This window comes from Marmota marmota, unplaced genomic scaffold (genome assembly GCF_001458135.2).
Source record: "Marmota marmota marmota unplaced genomic scaffold, marMar, whole genome shotgun sequence".
Taxonomy (NCBI): domain Eukaryota; kingdom Metazoa; phylum Chordata; class Mammalia; order Rodentia; family Sciuridae; genus Marmota; species Marmota marmota.
The window spans coordinates 55,384,857-55,401,258 of record NW_026000174.1 but is presented as its reverse complement, the minus strand read 5'-3'; the positions used below and the strand labels follow the sequence as shown (position 1 = coordinate 55,401,258).

General features: G+C 50.6%; 2 protein-coding genes across 11 annotated transcripts in view; one reads left to right on the top strand and one right to left on the bottom strand.

Annotated features, from left to right (window-relative positions):
- Positions 1-1,728: 1,728 nt before the first annotated feature.
- Znf408 (zinc finger protein 408) lies at positions 1,729-8,117 on the bottom strand. Of its 2 annotated transcripts, none has more exons than XM_048788701.1 (6): positions 8,095-8,117; positions 6,088-6,222; positions 5,520-5,788; positions 4,825-4,886; positions 4,189-4,448; positions 1,729-3,304 (listed from the first exon to the last, which is right to left on the bottom strand). In XM_048788701.1, exons 2-6 carry the CDS (start codon positions 6,134-6,136, stop codon positions 1,779-1,781), a joined length of 2,166 nt encoding a protein of 721 aa, XP_048644658.1. In that variant the 5' UTR covers positions 6,137-6,222; positions 8,095-8,117; the 3' UTR covers positions 1,729-1,778. The 2 variants fall into 2 exon arrangements, with proteins under 2 accessions (XP_048644658.1, XP_015333342.1); XM_015477856.2 differs by lacking the exon at positions 8,095-8,117 and adding an exon at positions 6,319-6,460.
- Arhgap1 (Rho GTPase activating protein 1) overlaps positions 6,514-16,402 on the top strand; it is a 19,667-nt gene continuing 9,778 nt past the window's right edge. For 3 of the 9 annotated variants that reach the window (XR_001502616.2, XM_015477869.2, XM_015477861.2), the window contains exons 1-4: positions 6,514-6,651; positions 10,338-10,509; positions 10,729-10,824; positions 12,136-12,165. Coding sequence is in view for 8 of the 9 variants with exons in the window: in XM_015477869.2 (XP_015333355.1) it covers positions 10,377-10,509; positions 10,729-10,824; positions 12,136-12,165 (259 nt within the window). In the remaining variant the exon portion in view is untranslated. Of the gene's footprint in view, positions 6,652-6,709; positions 6,731-10,337; positions 10,510-10,728; positions 10,825-12,135; positions 12,166-16,402 lie in introns of those variants that run through there. The other 6 variants (XM_015477870.2, XM_015477865.2, XM_015477863.2 and 3 more) reach the window with 5 other exon arrangements.

The following is a 16,402-nucleotide window of genomic DNA, read 5'->3' as shown; positions in this document are numbered from 1 at the left end:
ACACATTTTGCAAATGTGTCTCTTATACTGGTTGCTTATTTCAGACTCCCCTCATGAGCCTTTCTCCTCAACCTAAAGGGCTGGGCCATGTTGACCCTGGGCCTGCATCTCCTCCCCTCTCCCTGAATCTTCCACTCCCACATCTTCTATTTGCCTCTCCCTCTCCAACCTCTCCAAGGTTTTTCTTCTCAGGTTTGTACCTATTTCCAACTGTTTACTTGGGCCCACCCTTAGGAGACAGCACACCCAAGCTTTGAGGATCAGCTCTCCTTATCCACCTGTTCCTTGAATTCAGTCACTTGGACCTCCCAGTGAACAGATCTCCCCAAGTAACTACCCCCGCAGACATGGCCCCTCAGTCCTCACTCCACTATGTTATCTGCTAGGATTCAAGCTGCTCCCCAATGTCCACTCGGCTCACTCCCCTGGCTTGCTGAGGTCTCTGCTCAAGTTGTCTTCTAAGACCACCCACTGTAGGACTGCACCTCAGCTTTCACCCCTCACCCCATTATTATACCTTTCCAAATACCTACTCATCCAGGTCACAAGTGAACAAGGGACCCTGGAGTGCAGAGGTTAAGAGCCTAACTCCAGTGCTGGCAGGACTAGGTGGATTTGAATCTCAAACACTAGTAGCTTTGTGATCCTGGACACAATCCTTAAGGGGTTTTGTACTTGTTTCCTCATCTATAAAACAAGGATTAATAATGCTACCTACCTGTCAGGGTTGCTTCATGGGTTAAATACTCACATAAAGCACTGGTTCACAGTAAGGCCAAAGTGTTCCTTGTTATCACTAGGAGGCCCACCCTGGTGCCCCAGGCTGGGCTAAAACAGTCAGTCCCATTAACACACCACAGCACCTAGTGGTGCCCCCATTGAACTCTTACCCTATGATTGCTGGCCCCCATGCCTGACCTGGTGGTTCTAAAGGGCATTTCCTCTGTCTTGTTCATAGCTGGACCCCCAGCACCTAGGGCAGTCCAAGCCCAGAGCAGATGAAAACACATTACTTCCTTACTCCTTCCCTGAACTGGGCTGTTAGGTACACAGAAGGGCACAGATCTGGCCCCAGCTGCCTCCCAAGGAATTTGCTGTCTTTCAGCACAGATTGATAGGGCTTAGGTGGTATGAAAAGCTGTCAAAATTACCTAAAGATGGGCTGGGGATGTGGCTCAAGTGGTAGCGCGCTTGCCTGGCATGCGTGCAGCCCGGGTTCGATCCTCAGCACCACGTACTAACAAAGATGTTGTGTCCGCTGAAAACTAAAAAAAAATAAATAAATATTGAATTTCTCTCTCTCTCTCTCTCAAATTTAAAAAAAAAAAAAAAAATTACCTAAAGACTGAACTACAGAGATGTGTGATGTGGGCTGCAAGCTGAGCTCTTCCAACTCTCGGAAGTCAAATTGGTTCCAAATGGAAGTGCTTATCCCCAAGAGAGTTTGATGGGTGTACTACCCTGGCAAACGGCCAGTGGTTTAGGAGCACTGCCAACTACTGGCTGTCCCACTGGATGGAGATGAGGTCACTTCAGTGAGGCTCACAGAACAAGCATCCATGGTGTTCCAGGGGGAGGAGGTAGGGGCAAGTTCTCCTGGGAGTCAAAAAGGATCTGTACCCAGAAGTTTGACCTGGCAGTCCTGGGACAGTTCAATGGTTCATAAGCAGGAGGACCATCCTAGACTTCTGTTCCTACCAGGTAACTCAAAAAGAAAGAAGATGCAGATGCGTAGAGCTACAGACTTTATGGAGAGCTGTGAGGAGAAGGCCCACGTGTCAGGTGCCTGTCTCTACCTCCACTACCTCTGCCCAGGCACTAAAGCCCATGTCCTTATGGATTAGCACCAGGTTGGGGCTAGGGTCCTGGCTCTCTGAAATGGTGACCTCAACAACATCCCTGGTTGGAGATGCTTCACTTGGGCTGCGCGTGTCCAGGAGCTCTGGCTCAGTCTGCAGGAGCACCATGGTGGGCTCAGAAGCAGCAGGAGGCACAGAGGGGGGATTGGAGGGTGGCCCAGGCTGATGACTAAGCTGGTGCCGCTTGAGGCTTTGGGGGAGGGTGTAGCCCATGCCACAGGTGGGACAGCGGTAGGGTTTGTCTGCCAGGTGGGATTTGAGGTGGCGCCGCAGCTTGGTGGCCAGTGTGTAAGCACGGCCACATTGGGGACATGGGAAGGGCCTCTCCCCTGAGTGCAGGCGCTCATGGGCACGAAGGGTATGCGGGTCTCGGAGGGCCTTTCCGCACACGGGGCAGAGGTGTGCCTCCCCAGTGTGGGAGATGAGGTGGCGCCGCAGTTCAGGCAGCTGGGGGAAGGCATCCGCACAGTGCGGGCAGCGATAGGGGCGCTCCCCGGTGTGCAGCCGCAAGTGCCCATGCAGGTTGCCCCGCTGTCGGAACGCCCGGCCACAGTGTGGGCACAGGAAGGGCTTTTCCCCTGTGTGGAGCCTCATGTGGTTCCGCAGAGAACCCTGATTGGCCAGGAGCCGCCCACAAACAGGGCATGGGCATGGGGCAGGGGCAGCTGGCACCTGGTGGGTCTTGCGATGCAGTCGCAGGGAGGGCCGGCGGGCGAAGGCTTTGCCACACTGGTCACATGCAAAGGGCCGGGCACCAGAATGTACCACCTGGTGTTCTCTGAGGTCTCGCCGGGTGCCATAGGCCTTGTCACACTGTGGACAGGGGAAGGGTCGCACCCCACGGTGGCCCAGCACGTGGGCTTTGAAGCTTTCCTCTGAACTGTAGCTCTTGCCACACTCGGTACACAGGAAGGGCTTGTGGCCTGTGTGCACGAAGGCGTGCTTCTTTAGATGGCACAGTTGCAGGAATGCCTTTCCACACTCCCCACACCGGTACCGTCGCCCCTGCTTTGGGGCATTTCCAGCAGGGCTCCATAAGAGTACAGGGAAATGCTGGGCCCCGGGCTCTGAGGTCTTTGCTCTGGGGGGGCACTGATCATTGGGGCCACATAACTTCTTGGCCAGGCAGGCATGCAGCTGGGTGCCCCTGGCAGAAGGTAATGAACTGGCTTCACAGTCCTCTGAGTCTACCTGGGCAGTGGAGCCTCTCTGAGATTCAGGTTCACTGCTCTCTGTGCCCTGCTGGGTGGCCAAGCTGCTCTGAGTTTCAGGTGGCATCTGTGCCTGGAGCAGGCACTCCTCATCCACACTATCCACACTGCCATCCTGAAGCAACGGGCCAAGAGGCTGGGTATTCTTGGAAGGCTGATCCTGGGCTTCGGACTTAGGCTCAGAGTTCACCACATTCTCTGTCTGGATGCTGTGCTGTGACTGGTGACCAAGATCTATAAAACAAGAGATGGAGTGCTGGAGTTAATTGAACTTGGTAGAAGGTGATATTGACAGGTAATTACAGGATATGTATTTTCTCCCAGCCCTCGAACCTCAGTGGGTTCAATCACACCAATCTCTTCCCTGAAACATGAGCTGTATGTACACTCTTTTCCTATCCAGTCTCAGGTGCCTCTGGGGAAGTACTCCTAGAAACCACAGCACCCTACCTATATAGTTAATCCCTAGAGGAAGCCATCAGAGTATGGTCCTCCTGTTCTCCCCTGGGGACATACACTTAGACTGTGATCCAAGCCCCCAACCTCCCCACCCGAGTTCTTCTGTAAAACAAAAGGAATCCCTGCCTGCACCCCAGAGAGAAGAAACTTATGAAACTGTAAACTTTGTATACAGCTTACTGTTTTCATCAATATGTCCTTATTATTCCAGGAAATTCTTAAGAAAGATAAGTTATAAATATCTTTACTGTTCATTACAAGGAAAGACCTGTCACACTCCAACAGAAGTATCTGAAAATTCCCAATCCTAATCAAGCTCCACCTTCTCATTCCACACTGCAAGATCCACTTTAAACCATATTTTTCCTCCCTGCTTTACCACTGAGCCACATCCCCAGCCCTTTTTATTTTGAGCTAGGGTCTTGTAAGTTACTTAGGGCCTTACTAAATTGCTGAGGCTGGCCTTGAATTTGCAATCCTCCTGCCTCAGCCTCTCAAGTCGCTGGGATCATAGGCACTAGTGGGCCTGCTTTAAACCATATTTTAAGACTACCACAACTCTAGTATTCTCCTTACTACACTGAGCTATAAATTCTGTTTTGTCTTATCACAGGTTGTTTTGATGAGAATGTGGAAGCAGGCATTTACGTGACCCATACCTGTGCAAGGGTCTGCTGCATCCTCTCCAGGGGAGGCCACTTGTTGTTGTAAATCAGACTCTTCTTCTGCCACCACCTCCACAGCTGCCTCCTCCTCTAGCCTGGGCTGTGTGGGGCTTTGGCCATCTGAGGGAGGCCAGGGCCACAGTAGCAGTTCAAAGCCTGGCAGCACAACCCGGTACACCTGCAGGTGAAGCCTCTCGTTGATCTGAACTGGGGCCACGTTTCCCTCACTCTCCAGCCTGCCCCGCTGCACCAAACTGCAAAGCAGATCAAGAGCTAGCTCAGCAGATTCTTTTCAAGTGAACTTCCTTGACAGCCCCAGCTCTCAGGAAGGGTGAATCCCAGAGGACATGCCCTTGGAAAACACACAGGAAAACATCCTTGGGTAGGGGATTATAGTCAGCTTCAGATTCCATCCCAAGCCTTTAAAAAAAAGCCTCAAAGGAGCACATTCAGAATGTATGCTTCTGGGGCTGGGGAGGTGGCTCAAGCGGTAGCGCGCTCGCCTGGCATGCGTGTGGCCCTGGTTCGATCCTCAGCACCACATACAAACAAAGACGTTGTGTCCGCCGAAAACTAAAAACATAAAAATTCTCTCAAAAAAAAAAAAAGAATGTATGCTTCTGTACTTACCTGGTCCAGCCTGAACTCTGCTCACAGGCACACACTGCCCCCCATGGGTCTAGTGACAGGTCCTAAAATAAACCAATAAAAGTCATTCTCACATGTATTTAAGGAAGCCAGTTTGGGAAGAGGAGGACCCAAACTGGATGAAACCTCTCCTGGGACAAATCTAAGATGAAGTTTCTGTAAGGTTAGCAGATTCTGGTGCTGCCTCTGCATCTAAGGGCTGATTCAGTTAATAAAGACCAAAGAGTATTTCCCTCCCAAGGGTATGAAAAATTAGTAAAGTGAACACATTAATAGAGGAACATAATTTTTTAATAGTACTTATGGACTTAAACAATTTACTGCACTGCACTGCACTATTTCATCTAGTCTTCCAAATGATCCTGAAGAAAGCCACTGCTTTATTTTACAGATGAGTTAAAGGATGTATATAATTTGGCTAGCTAGGTGACAAGGTTGGGATAAATTCTAATAACCTTAGCTCTTGACCTTGGTTCACTGCTGACACTAACACTAATTTAGCTTTTAACAACTTTACACACACCTTGATTCCTTAACTACTATGGAGGGAGAGCCTTGCTGAGAAGGCACAAAACCATCTCCAACCGCTTAAAATACTCGCTTCTAACAAACCGGAGGGTCGTCGGGAAATGTCTAAATCTTCCCCCAATTTTCAGAGTCGCCTCATCCCTCATTACCTTCTGCTGTCGTTTCACTTCCTCGCCCTTCTCGGAGACAGCCTTTTCTTCCAGAAGGTCCCAGTGCAATCCTGGCTGTAGGGGTTCCCCGACACACCAGACCCCCAAACGCTGTTCCTGAGCGAGTGAGGGACCCACGGCCAAGCCCCGGGGAAGGCTCTTTAGAGCGAGAATGGCCCGGCTCCCCCAAGGCGGGCGGTCTTTGAGGCACTGAGCACAATCTTCCAATGGGCTCCATCCCGACTCCGGGTCCAGGCGCGGTTCCGGGGCTGCAGAGAGTCGGGAAAGCAATGAGGAAGCGGCCCATGCAGGCGTTGGGAACCACGCGGGAGGAAACTGCATGCTCAGCGAGGCCTCAGGAGTCGCGAGGGAGAAACAAGGGCTCTAAGGTGGCCCCTGAGAGGTTTGAAGGGGTTCGAAGACTCTTAAGAAGCTCCGAGAGCCCCTGAGGAAGCCGGAGGAAGACCTCAGGCTCCAGAGGACTGGACTGGCGAGGAAAGAGACGAGTGTAGAATGCTGGAGCCATTTAGGCCAGGGCTGAAGGCCGCAGGCATGGCAAGTTACTCACCCGGCAGCAGAGTCTCCCCATTCAAGTGCGGCGCTTCCTCCTCCTCCATCCCAGATCAAAATACCTCCCTCCGCCGGAAGTGAGCGTCCTCATTTCAACTCCTCCCGGAAACAGTCAGGGACTTCCAAATTTCCTCTTAGGAAGGAATCCAGAGTCAGACCTCTTTGGTGCACAGGACCGGGAATTTGGGAGTAGTTGGAAGGAAAAACTCTGTCCGAGAACAATACGAACCTAGGGTTCTGGAGGCCCACCAGGGATTCGAGTATCTGGATAAGCGGAACTAATGCGTTCTATCACCCTCCTTGCGGAAACGGGGGAGCCACGAGTCGGACAGTTACGTTGTCCCTCCCCGAGGCAGGGATTTCGGCGGGCAGTGCGAGGAAGTGGACGGGGCTCCAGGGAAGGCCATGTTTAGACCGGGCAGCGAACCGGAAGCTGGTTGGAGGTGTGGCGGAAGTGGTTGGGGAGTGAGGCTACCCGAAGGGGGCGGTTCCCGTTCCACAGCGGAGCCGGATGTTTGCCGAGCTTTGACAGGCGTGGCCGAGGGAGTAGTGCCCGAGCGCGGTAAGCTCCAGGGCTTGGGGTCCCTCCGGGTGGGGTACGGGAAGGGGAAGACCTGGTCCTCTGAAGGAATGGGATCCGGGTAGGGGAGACGCGAGCAGATCTAAGGAAGGGGAGCGGGGGTGGAATTGCGCCTGGGGCCCTGGGCTTTCTGCTGCGGGGATTGCCCTCACTTTGGCGCCTGCCGGGAGAAAATAGTCTCTTTCGCTGACTTCTTGCCCTACCCAGGGCAGAGGCCAGGCCAGATAGCTTTGAACAAGCCCGTGGGAGGGAGAAGTCTCCCAGATACCATCTAGCGAAGCATTAAGGATGAGAAATTTGGGGAGAAGTGTTCCACCCTGCCACTTATTCGGCCAGGCTTTTAGATCACTTTCTTAATTTGTGAAATGAGATTAATTACACTCAATCCTGGTTTTAAAAGACTCAGCGCAAATGTGATTGTAGTTTAGAGTCTTGTTATTGTAATGGTGTGGGATATGTGTTTTTGTAATTCTAGAGCCACAGCTAATAGGCCAATGCAGCACCAGAAAAAAAAAACGATTTCAAGAGTCTATCTCTGGTCTGCATAAAGGAAAGATTAATCGAGAAGTTGTTCTTTTGAACCTTGAGAATCGCATAAATGAATTGTTGAGGGATTGCCTTTCACCAAGAGTCTATCTCAGAGAACAATTAAAAATCTTGCCTCTTGGGCTGGGATTGTGGCTCAGAGGTAGAGCGCTTGCCTAGCATGCACGAGGCCCTGGGTTCCACCCTCAGCACCACATAAATGTAAAATAAAGATATTGGGTCCACCTAAAAACTAAAAACTAAAAAAAAAAAAAAAAATTAAAAAATCTTGCCTCTGTAAGTTGTATGACTTTTTTGCAATTTGCTTCTCACTTTCCTCAAACTGTAAAATGGGCCCAGTAAACAGGCTTGGTAGTACATGCTGGACCAGTGCTGTTTTGAAGTTAATTGCTTGTGTCCAATTCATGTCCCTCAACTGTATTAGTTCCCTTCTCCACTTAGGAAAAGAATTCACTTATTCTGTAATTCACCTAATGATTGAGCACCTACCATGTGCCAGGCATTATTATGAATAGGTTTTTTTGTTTCTGTGGTACTGGGAATGAAAACCAGGGCCTTGTGCATGCTAGGCAGATGCTGTACCACTGAGCTGCATCCCAGCTTTTGAGTGAGTTCTTAAATAGTGATTCTCAGGGGGTTTGTGGACCCCTTAAATTTTCACGTAAGTCTACATATACCTGTTGACTATTTTTTTAGGGAAAAAAGTCCACAAATGACATCATTTTGGACAACCGTTTCCCATAAGTTAAAACTGGTACCTAAAGTGATTCTCAAAGATTTGGGGAAAGTTATATGGTTGATCTGCTGAAAAGGAAAAATTGATCTCAAGAGTGGGAAGTATGGGTGCTGGGGATGTGGCTCAAGCGGTAGCGTGCTCACCTGGCATGCGTGCGGCCCGGGTTCGATCCTCAGCACCACATACAAACAAAGATGTTGTGTCCACCGAAAACTAAAAAATAAATATTAAAATTCTTTAAAAAAAAAAAAAGAGTGGGAAGTATGGAATGGAATGGAACAGGACTTGCCATTGGTGGGTATCTTAGGCAGCCAGCATACATGATTTCCACTACTTTATCTTAGAATTTTCTTTCACTCACTGGCTTTCTTCACTCTCTGGCTGATTGTAGCTAAACTTCTGGGCTCAAAGAAGGCGACAGCTGTGTGTTAGAGGGGGACTAGGGAGGTTGGTATGGCAGGGAGGTGGGACCATTGTGATTACCTTTGAAAAAGGAGATTATGTGGGGAATTGAGGGAGGTCAAGTTTAGAAAAACTTGACAGAGGAGGAGTATATGGAAAAGAAGTGGAGTTCAAGTTCAGCCCCCTGTTAGATGTGTCCTTCTCTCTCCTTCACACGTAGCTCAGTCCCTAACTGCTGCTTCTAATCCTTCTGTTCACTTCGGCACAAGTGATTTCTTAGCACTGCAGAATTATTTTCCTGGGAGGAGCCTTAGCTTCCACAGATGAGGACATTGAGGCCCAGGATTTTTGCAACTCGTTGGCTTAGACAGGACCATAACCCTGAATTCCATGTACTTGACCCCATGCTTTTTCCATCACATGAAGCACCTACTGTATGCAGAAGGATTTCTCTGGGATATCTATTAGTGATGATGGACCCCCTGGTGCCTGGGCAGTGACAAGACAGAAAGGATGGAGAAAATGCTCAGGCCTAGAGGGTTTTGCTTTGGATTAGATTCTGTCCCTCTTATTCAGCTGTAGGCCGCTGTTGGGAAGCAACCCACAGTCTCCTGGTTGAATGGGGGAGGAGCATGTAGAAGGATGGGGTGAATCTCTTCAAGACAGAAGATGGCCTACTTTGGAGGGCTGAGGGTTGCAGAGAAGTAAGGGAGTTAGGCATTAGAGTGAGGGTTCTTAGTACTCACTGAGAGGATATGGATAAGGCCAGGGGAGAGGGAGAGAGAAAGGAAGAAGAGGACTTTCTGACCCTTTGATTCGGGAGCTTGAGACAGCTTTTTCCACTGACTCAGTGGTTGTCCTGGTAACGGGGTGGTTGTTGCTATGCTCAGGGAGCAGGCTCACCATCCAGAGTCCTTGGCTGTGAAATTTGCGGGAGGTTGTCATGTCGCCTTAGAGCCCAGCTTGTGGATCTCAGATGACAGCTCTCTCCTTCTTCCTACCCACCCCCAAGTCCTATCTGCTCTCCTTATCTGCCCTGCTGATTCTCTGACCATATATGTCATTTTCTGGGCTCCAGGAATGCAGCAGCCCTGAGAGCAGTCTCTTCTAGGGTTGGAAAAATGGATTGAATTAATACCCCCTCCCTCACCCATCTGGTGAGAGCAGGAGGTGAATCCCGCACGACTGAGGACAGAGGGTGTCACCACTATATGGCCAGGTCCCAGACGAGGAAACCTGGTTCAGTGTCAGCTCTTCTCCCTGCTTCCTACTTGTCTGTCACTGACCTTACTTTAGCACTCCAGATATCACTAACCACTCCCTTTTCTATCTGTGCCATCCAATCCTTAGAGTAGTCTATCCACCTTTCCACCTTGAAAGTGGTATGCGAACCTTCCCACAGGTCTTAACATGGAGACCTGCAGATTTGTCTTTTGGGACTAGCCAGCAGATTCCATTCCTGTTGCTGGTTCCTGTCCTGGGGCAAACCTAGCTGGGCTGCTCAACCATGACCTTTTTCCTGGGACCCTGTCATCTCTGGCTACCTCCTCTTCTCAGGCCAGTGGGGAGGGGTGGAGAAGATAGGATCACAGCCATGCAAGGCCTTTGGAAATCCTTAGATTCCTTAGATTCTTATAACATCCACTGTGTAACTGCTGGGACCCACGAGGCTTTTGTACTCTAGGGACATGGACCTCTGCCCTTTGCAGCTGGGACTGCACCCCCCGGCCTGTTGGGTGGTAGGCAGCTCAGGACGTGGCACAGATCTTCCTATCTAGCTGAGGACCTGAGGGAAGGTACCAAGCTGTGCCATCCTCTGCCTTTCCTGGCAACATGCTCCATGGAACTCTTGGCAAGATGAGAAGTGTTGAGGAATAGGGACAAGGGAGCCAGGAGAGGGAAGAGGGGCCAGGAGGGCTTGCAAAAAAATTACGGAAGGTGAAAAGAGGGGGTTACTGACCCTCCACCTTTTTAACTCTCCCAGCTCTGCCTTCAGGTTCTGCCACAAAGGACAGATTTTGCCATGGATCCGCTCTCAGAGCTGCAGGATGACCTGACCCTCGATGACACCAGCCAGGCTCTGAACCAACTGAAGTTGGCCTCCATTGATGAGAAGAACTGGCCCTCAGATGAAATGCCGGACTTTCCCAAGTCAGGTGGGCACCACCAGGTCTTGGGCAGCTGTAGGCATGTTGGAGGGGAGACCTACTTCCTGCTGAAGGGAGAGCCCAGGGGAGCAACCTGGGAGCAAGCAGACAGCCCCAGGATTGGGCCAGGAAAACAAGCCTTCCTGAGGGGAGGGCCAGCAAGGGTGTATCAGGGAAAGCACTGTATCAGCCACCTGGATTTATACCCTGATTTTGTCCTTTTCTCAGATGACTCCAAAAGCAGCTCCCCGGAACCAGTCACACACTTGAAGTGGGATGACCCTTACTATGACATTGCCCGGCACCAGATTGTGGAGGTGGCAGGTGAGCACACCCAGCTCTGCACTTTTTTCCTCATGGTCTGTGCTCCTGGTTTAAAGAAGCTCACCCCTCACACCATAGGGGAGGGGTCTGGGGGGCATGCTGGTGTCTACCTATGGTTTGACCTAAGATCTTGGAGCTCCTCAGCACATGTACCTTTCTTTAAAAAGCACAGGCTTGATTGTGATTGCCTCTTGATACTTTCACCCCTCACTGCTTCCTGATCTATGGTCTTGTTGTTTCCATTTGAGATGATACATGGGAGGCAATATGGCCTAGTAACTTTGAAGTCAGAAAGTGCTGGGTTTGATCTCCAGCTCTGCTCTCTGAGCTCTTCTTCACTGGGTCATGAAATCATGAATGTATGTCAGGGCTTAGTGCTGAGCAAGAGCATAGTGGGCCCTGAGTGAGTAGCCTTGCCTTTCCCCTTATTCCATTCATTCCATTCCCCATTTTTCCCCTTCCTTCCCCTTGGCCCTGAGGTCAACTTTTCTACCCAATCAGTTATGGGAGCTGAGGGGGCGTGTCAGTCCTTCTTGGGAAACCATACCTCTAAGGATGTCTGGAATGGACAGAGCTTCCTTCCAGAAGTTCAGAGTAACATAGCTCCTAGAGTATCAAGTTCCTGGCAGATGTGTACCCTGTCTTGAATGGGTGGAGAGCCCCCTTTGGGTCTCTGCCTCAGGAACCTTCCTCCTTCCTGCTCATAAGGAGGACCCAGAAGAAACCTGGAGCAGGAGGTAGTGAGCCATAGCTAAACTGGCCCCTGTCCTCAGGATTCCACCGCCAGAAGAGGCAACCCTGAGGCTAGGCAGCTACAAGCAAGGGTGACAGCCTCTCCTTGCTCTGAGGCAAGGAGAGCCAAGTAGATTGCAACCCATGGAGCCCAGGGTGGTACTGAGGCTGGGAGAAGCCACATGCCTGGAGGCATCTGGCCTGGGGAAGCAGCAAGGAGCTCCAGCCCTCTAAATGCTGGGCTGATGGGTGTTGGGGCAGTTGAATAGGTTGCCCCTAATGTCCAAAGTCTTTCTGTTGTCTGCCTTTGTTGGGGGCCTTGACCCTGACCTCTCTCACCCTTACAGAAGCAAGGCTGAGAGTTTCTTCCTGGCCTGGTCCTGACCTGGGCTCAGGAGAGTCCCCCTGTGAACTTGGGTAGAATGTGGGGATGTCTGATGTAAAGGAGTCTACCAGACAGCCTCTTAGCCTATGTGATTAAGTCACAAGGCAGAGCTGGTGGAGGCTGCCCATCCCACCTCCACACGTGTCCCCTTGTTCCCCAGCCAGCAGAGCTGTAGCATTTTTCTGTTTCCCCAGGGTGTGACGAGCCTGAGGGGACCCAGTCAGGTAGGTGTTAGTCCTAGTTCTCTGTGCTTGGCTTCTCTGGGCTCTGGCCTCTGGGGCTGTTGATCAGGAAGGGCTCTTGGTGGAGGCCAGTGGGGCTAGCTTAATTGCAGCCCTACTCTGGGAACCTGGGAGCTCGTGGTGCCTGGGAGCCGGAAATAGCAGTTTATGGGAGGCATGATAGGGTGGAGGCTGTGTGGGGACACACCCAGAGCCCAAAGAGAAGGAGCTCCAGGGGACAGAGGGGCCTCATCCATATCAGGTCTGGCCACTAGGCTGGCTCAGAGACCCCTGGGTGATGGTGTCCCCATGTGCATGCCTCTCTGGTTGATGAGTAATTTGGATTGGTATTGTCCAAATGAGGCTGGTTTGATGAGCCCACAGTGATGTTCCTGACACTAGAAACAGAGAAAGAGCCCATGCAGGAAGGGTGAGTGGGCTGTGTCCCCAACTCCTCTGCAGCCTCTGTTATACCTGATAGCAGTGGCTGTCATGCTCCTCAGTCAGACTTGACTCAGTGCCAGTGGGTTCTTTCCAGTGGTGTGCTGGTAAATGTTTAACATCTAGGCTCTCTAGAAAAGAAAAAAAAAAAAAGACCATTATTTGAAGCATTTGCAATTTCTGTCACAGCTGGTTTCAAGCTACCAACATGATGTCAAGTGGCTCACAAAATTCCTGACAGTTTAACAGATGTGTGTCTCTAGCACACTGTAGGCTGCCAGTCCTAGCCTCTTGAGTGTCCTTAGCCTTCTCTGCAGGTTGTAAGTGCTGGGGCTGGTCTGGCAGTGCCTAGAATGCCTGCTGGAGGAGCTGTCCTGTTGCTGATTAACACCCAGGCCACCCTGGGAGAGTCCTGATTGGTATCTGGGGAATGCAGAGACCTCACTCTTGGGCCCCGTCTGGCTTTCCACACATTCAGGCCCCTCCTTATTGCGCTCTCTCCCCTGGTCCTCTGGAGACAGCAAAGCTGCCAGCTTAGCCTCTCCCTTAAGTCTCCAGAGCAGAAGCTGGTTCCCTTCTGGGCCAGGTGGGAGTGTTCTGTGCCTCTTCATGGCTTCTTGCAGCAGCTGCAGCAGCTGCCCTGTCTGCTGCCAAGCACCAGGCCACCCAAAGACTTGGGTAATGGACTCCACTTTAGTGTGTCCAGCGTTCATTGGAGTTAACTTCAGGAAAGATCTGTCTGGTATGAAAGCTGAACCCAGAGATGAGAGGGCAGGGGCTAGACCCTAAGGTTGCCCCTACTCTCATTCCTTCCCTGTCTGGGAGTTTTGTCATCTGATCCCTCACTGTACCCTAGCTGTCCTCCATCTCCATCCCTGTCCTTGCTTCATTTAGTGTGAGTTCATAGAACGATATCACGGAACTCTGGAACAAGCCAGTATTGAGTGCCCAGTGAGGAAAAACCCACTTACAGTCTAGGGCTGAGAGTGTAACTCAATGATAGAGCATTTGCCCTGCATGTGTGAGGCCTGGGTTTGATCCCCAGCCAAAAAAAGTTTATACTTTAGTGAAGCGGTTCTTTTTTATTTAAAAAAATTTTTTTTTTTTTAGTTGTAGATGGACACAATACCAATATATTTTTTTTTTATATACGTGGTGCTGAGGATCGAACCCAGTGCCTCACATATGCTAGGCGAGCACTCTACTGCTGAGCCACAATCCCAGCCCCAAGTGAAGTAATTCTTAAAACTGTCAGAGGCCTCTTCGAGACCTCTAAAGGTATCCGCAGTGTAGGTAACTCTCTAGAAAAAGTGTGCATGTGCTTATAATATTTTTCATATAACAGGGAGTTGATGGATCTGCTGAGCGCATTGGCAGAGCCCTGTTGAGGACACAAAGCCTCCCATTTCAGGTGCTATGGCCAACTGAGAGAGGGAACCACAGGGCCCTGGGACTCACCCCAACTGCTTCCTTAGCCACTTACTAACTCTTCACATTCCAGAGCCATGAGAGCTCACAACTTTCTGCCCCAACTCCTCAGATCTGCCAGGCAATGAGGGCTATCTTATTGTTAGGGTAGCAGGAGGAACAATCTTGGAAACCCCTCATCCTGGAAATTTCCTCTACTTAGAGTATGCAGACAGAGTGCTTTGTCTTCACAGGCTCCTGGTGGGAGACCTGAGCTTCCTGAAGACCAGATTATGTGAGCAGGCTGTTAGTCTAACCCTTATCCCTGTCCCCTGCCACTCTGTTCTTCCTCTTGCTAGAGCTGTGAGAAGTAAATTAGAGCCAGCACAGAGGCCCAGAACCACCCACAGCTGGCCTGGAAGGCACCCAGCACATGAGCATCTAGGCTAGGTGCAGAAGAGAGCAGGTGGCATCTGGACCTTCAGAGTAGATGTGCTTCTGGAAGGAGCTGCACTTCCTTTTCACACTGGCACACTGAGGATTCTCTGTCAGTCTGGAGAAATTCTGTCCCAGGCTTTGGGAAACTCACTAACACAGTCTAACTCGTAACCTAAACATCAGCAGGTTTCAAAAATGAAACTGTGTGTACCATGTTCTGGTGACCTGTGACTTCAGGCTTCCAACACCTGCTGGATACCTGCCACATGCTGGATTAGCACTATAGATCTAAGGCCAGACCAGACAGAGTTCTTGTCTTCTACCTTTCAGGTGTCAGGAGGAGACAGGGGTTGTATGAACAGTTACATGAGAGAGTCAGTGTCATGACAGGTTATGCTGGGAGCCATGAAAAGGGGCAGCTCTCCTCTCTGAGGGAAGGAGGGGAGGATGTAGGCTTCAGGGAGGAGATTAGGTTGAGCGTCCAACCTTCATTGGAGTTAACTTCAGGAAAGATCTGTCTGGTATGAAAGCTAAACCCAGCCTGGCATAGACAAGCTTAGTGCCTATGTGTTGGAGGTGTGCATGGTGTGACTCTGGAGCCCAGAGTCCTGTGAGCGATTTTCAGGGACATTTATAGAACCAGGGCCACGGAGTATATCTGGAGTGGGATTCAGGAGGAAAAGAGGATTCAGTGCTGTGTGTAGGGGCAGATAGGTGTTTATAAACCCCCTGGCTAGATGTTGGGCAGGTTGGGAGCATGTTTCAGGGCTTGGTGGGCTGGGCCTCAGAACTGACACAGGAAATACTTAGAGGGCCCTGGCTGGGACTTTCAGGGCCCACAAAGCCAGGCTGTACTTTGGGTGGAAACAGGAGGGGTCAGGGACTGATAGAGAGGTTGGCTGTGACAGACAGACTGCTAGGAGTGAGGCCAAAGTACCAGGTTGCACAGCTACCATGGACAGGGCTGCCCTGCCAGAAGCCTCCTTCCACCCTGCAGCGCGCCCGGTCTCAGCCCTAGAGCAAAGCGGGAGGGTGTTGCCCGTTCTGGAGCAGCTCTGACTCCGGCCTCTATCATGGACCAGGCAGGGTCAGCAGGACCATGGCTTGTTAAATATGGGGAGACACTCAGCCATCCTCAGAGGCAGATGTGGAAGGGCAGAGTGTCCCTGCAATTCCTGGATCAGTTATGTGGTTTTTATTTGCCTCTGAGGCTGCAGGAATTAGCAAGTGTAGTTTGGTATCTCTGGAGAGGTGAAGGGAAAGTCCCTGGGACATGGTGATGTAGGGACTAGGCCTGGCCCCATTGAACTGTGCTGGCGGCCTCTGACCCATGCTGACCCTGAGGAGCATCTCACTTTGGGGACAGTAGCATATGTCTCAGGAACTTCCCGGCTTTGTGATGGAGCCAGCTGGTCAGACCATTAAACTGTTGGCAGACATCCCTGGTGATCACACCTGTGTGAGCCTATTGCCAGAGGTTTACACACTCTTCGAATTCCATGTTCTTTAGATTCTTTAATATGAAAGTATATGATTTTTAGAAGTGTGCAGAGGTCAGTCGGGCCAAGTGTGATCGGCCATTCCAGTAGTATAATCAGAATGTGTCGTCAATGGTTAAAAGTAAGACATGACCATTAAGTATCCAGGCTCATTTCCTCTGTGGCTTCAGACTCTCTGAGAAGGTAGCTTTAAGAGGTTTTCCAGATACTTGTGCCTCAGAGTGGGTGCGTAAGTGCAGACAAATTTTAAGATGACTGGCAAGATAATAAGTGCTTTGGTGAATGTGAGTTTTTTAAATTGAGGTAAAATTTATATAACAAAATCAATCATTTCGCTGGCCTTGATGGTGCAGCTCTGGAGGTTGAGGCAGGAAGATTGCAATTTAGCAAGGCCCTAAGCAACTTAGCAAGACCCTGTCTCTGAATAAAATGTAAAAAAAAAAAAAAAAAAAATG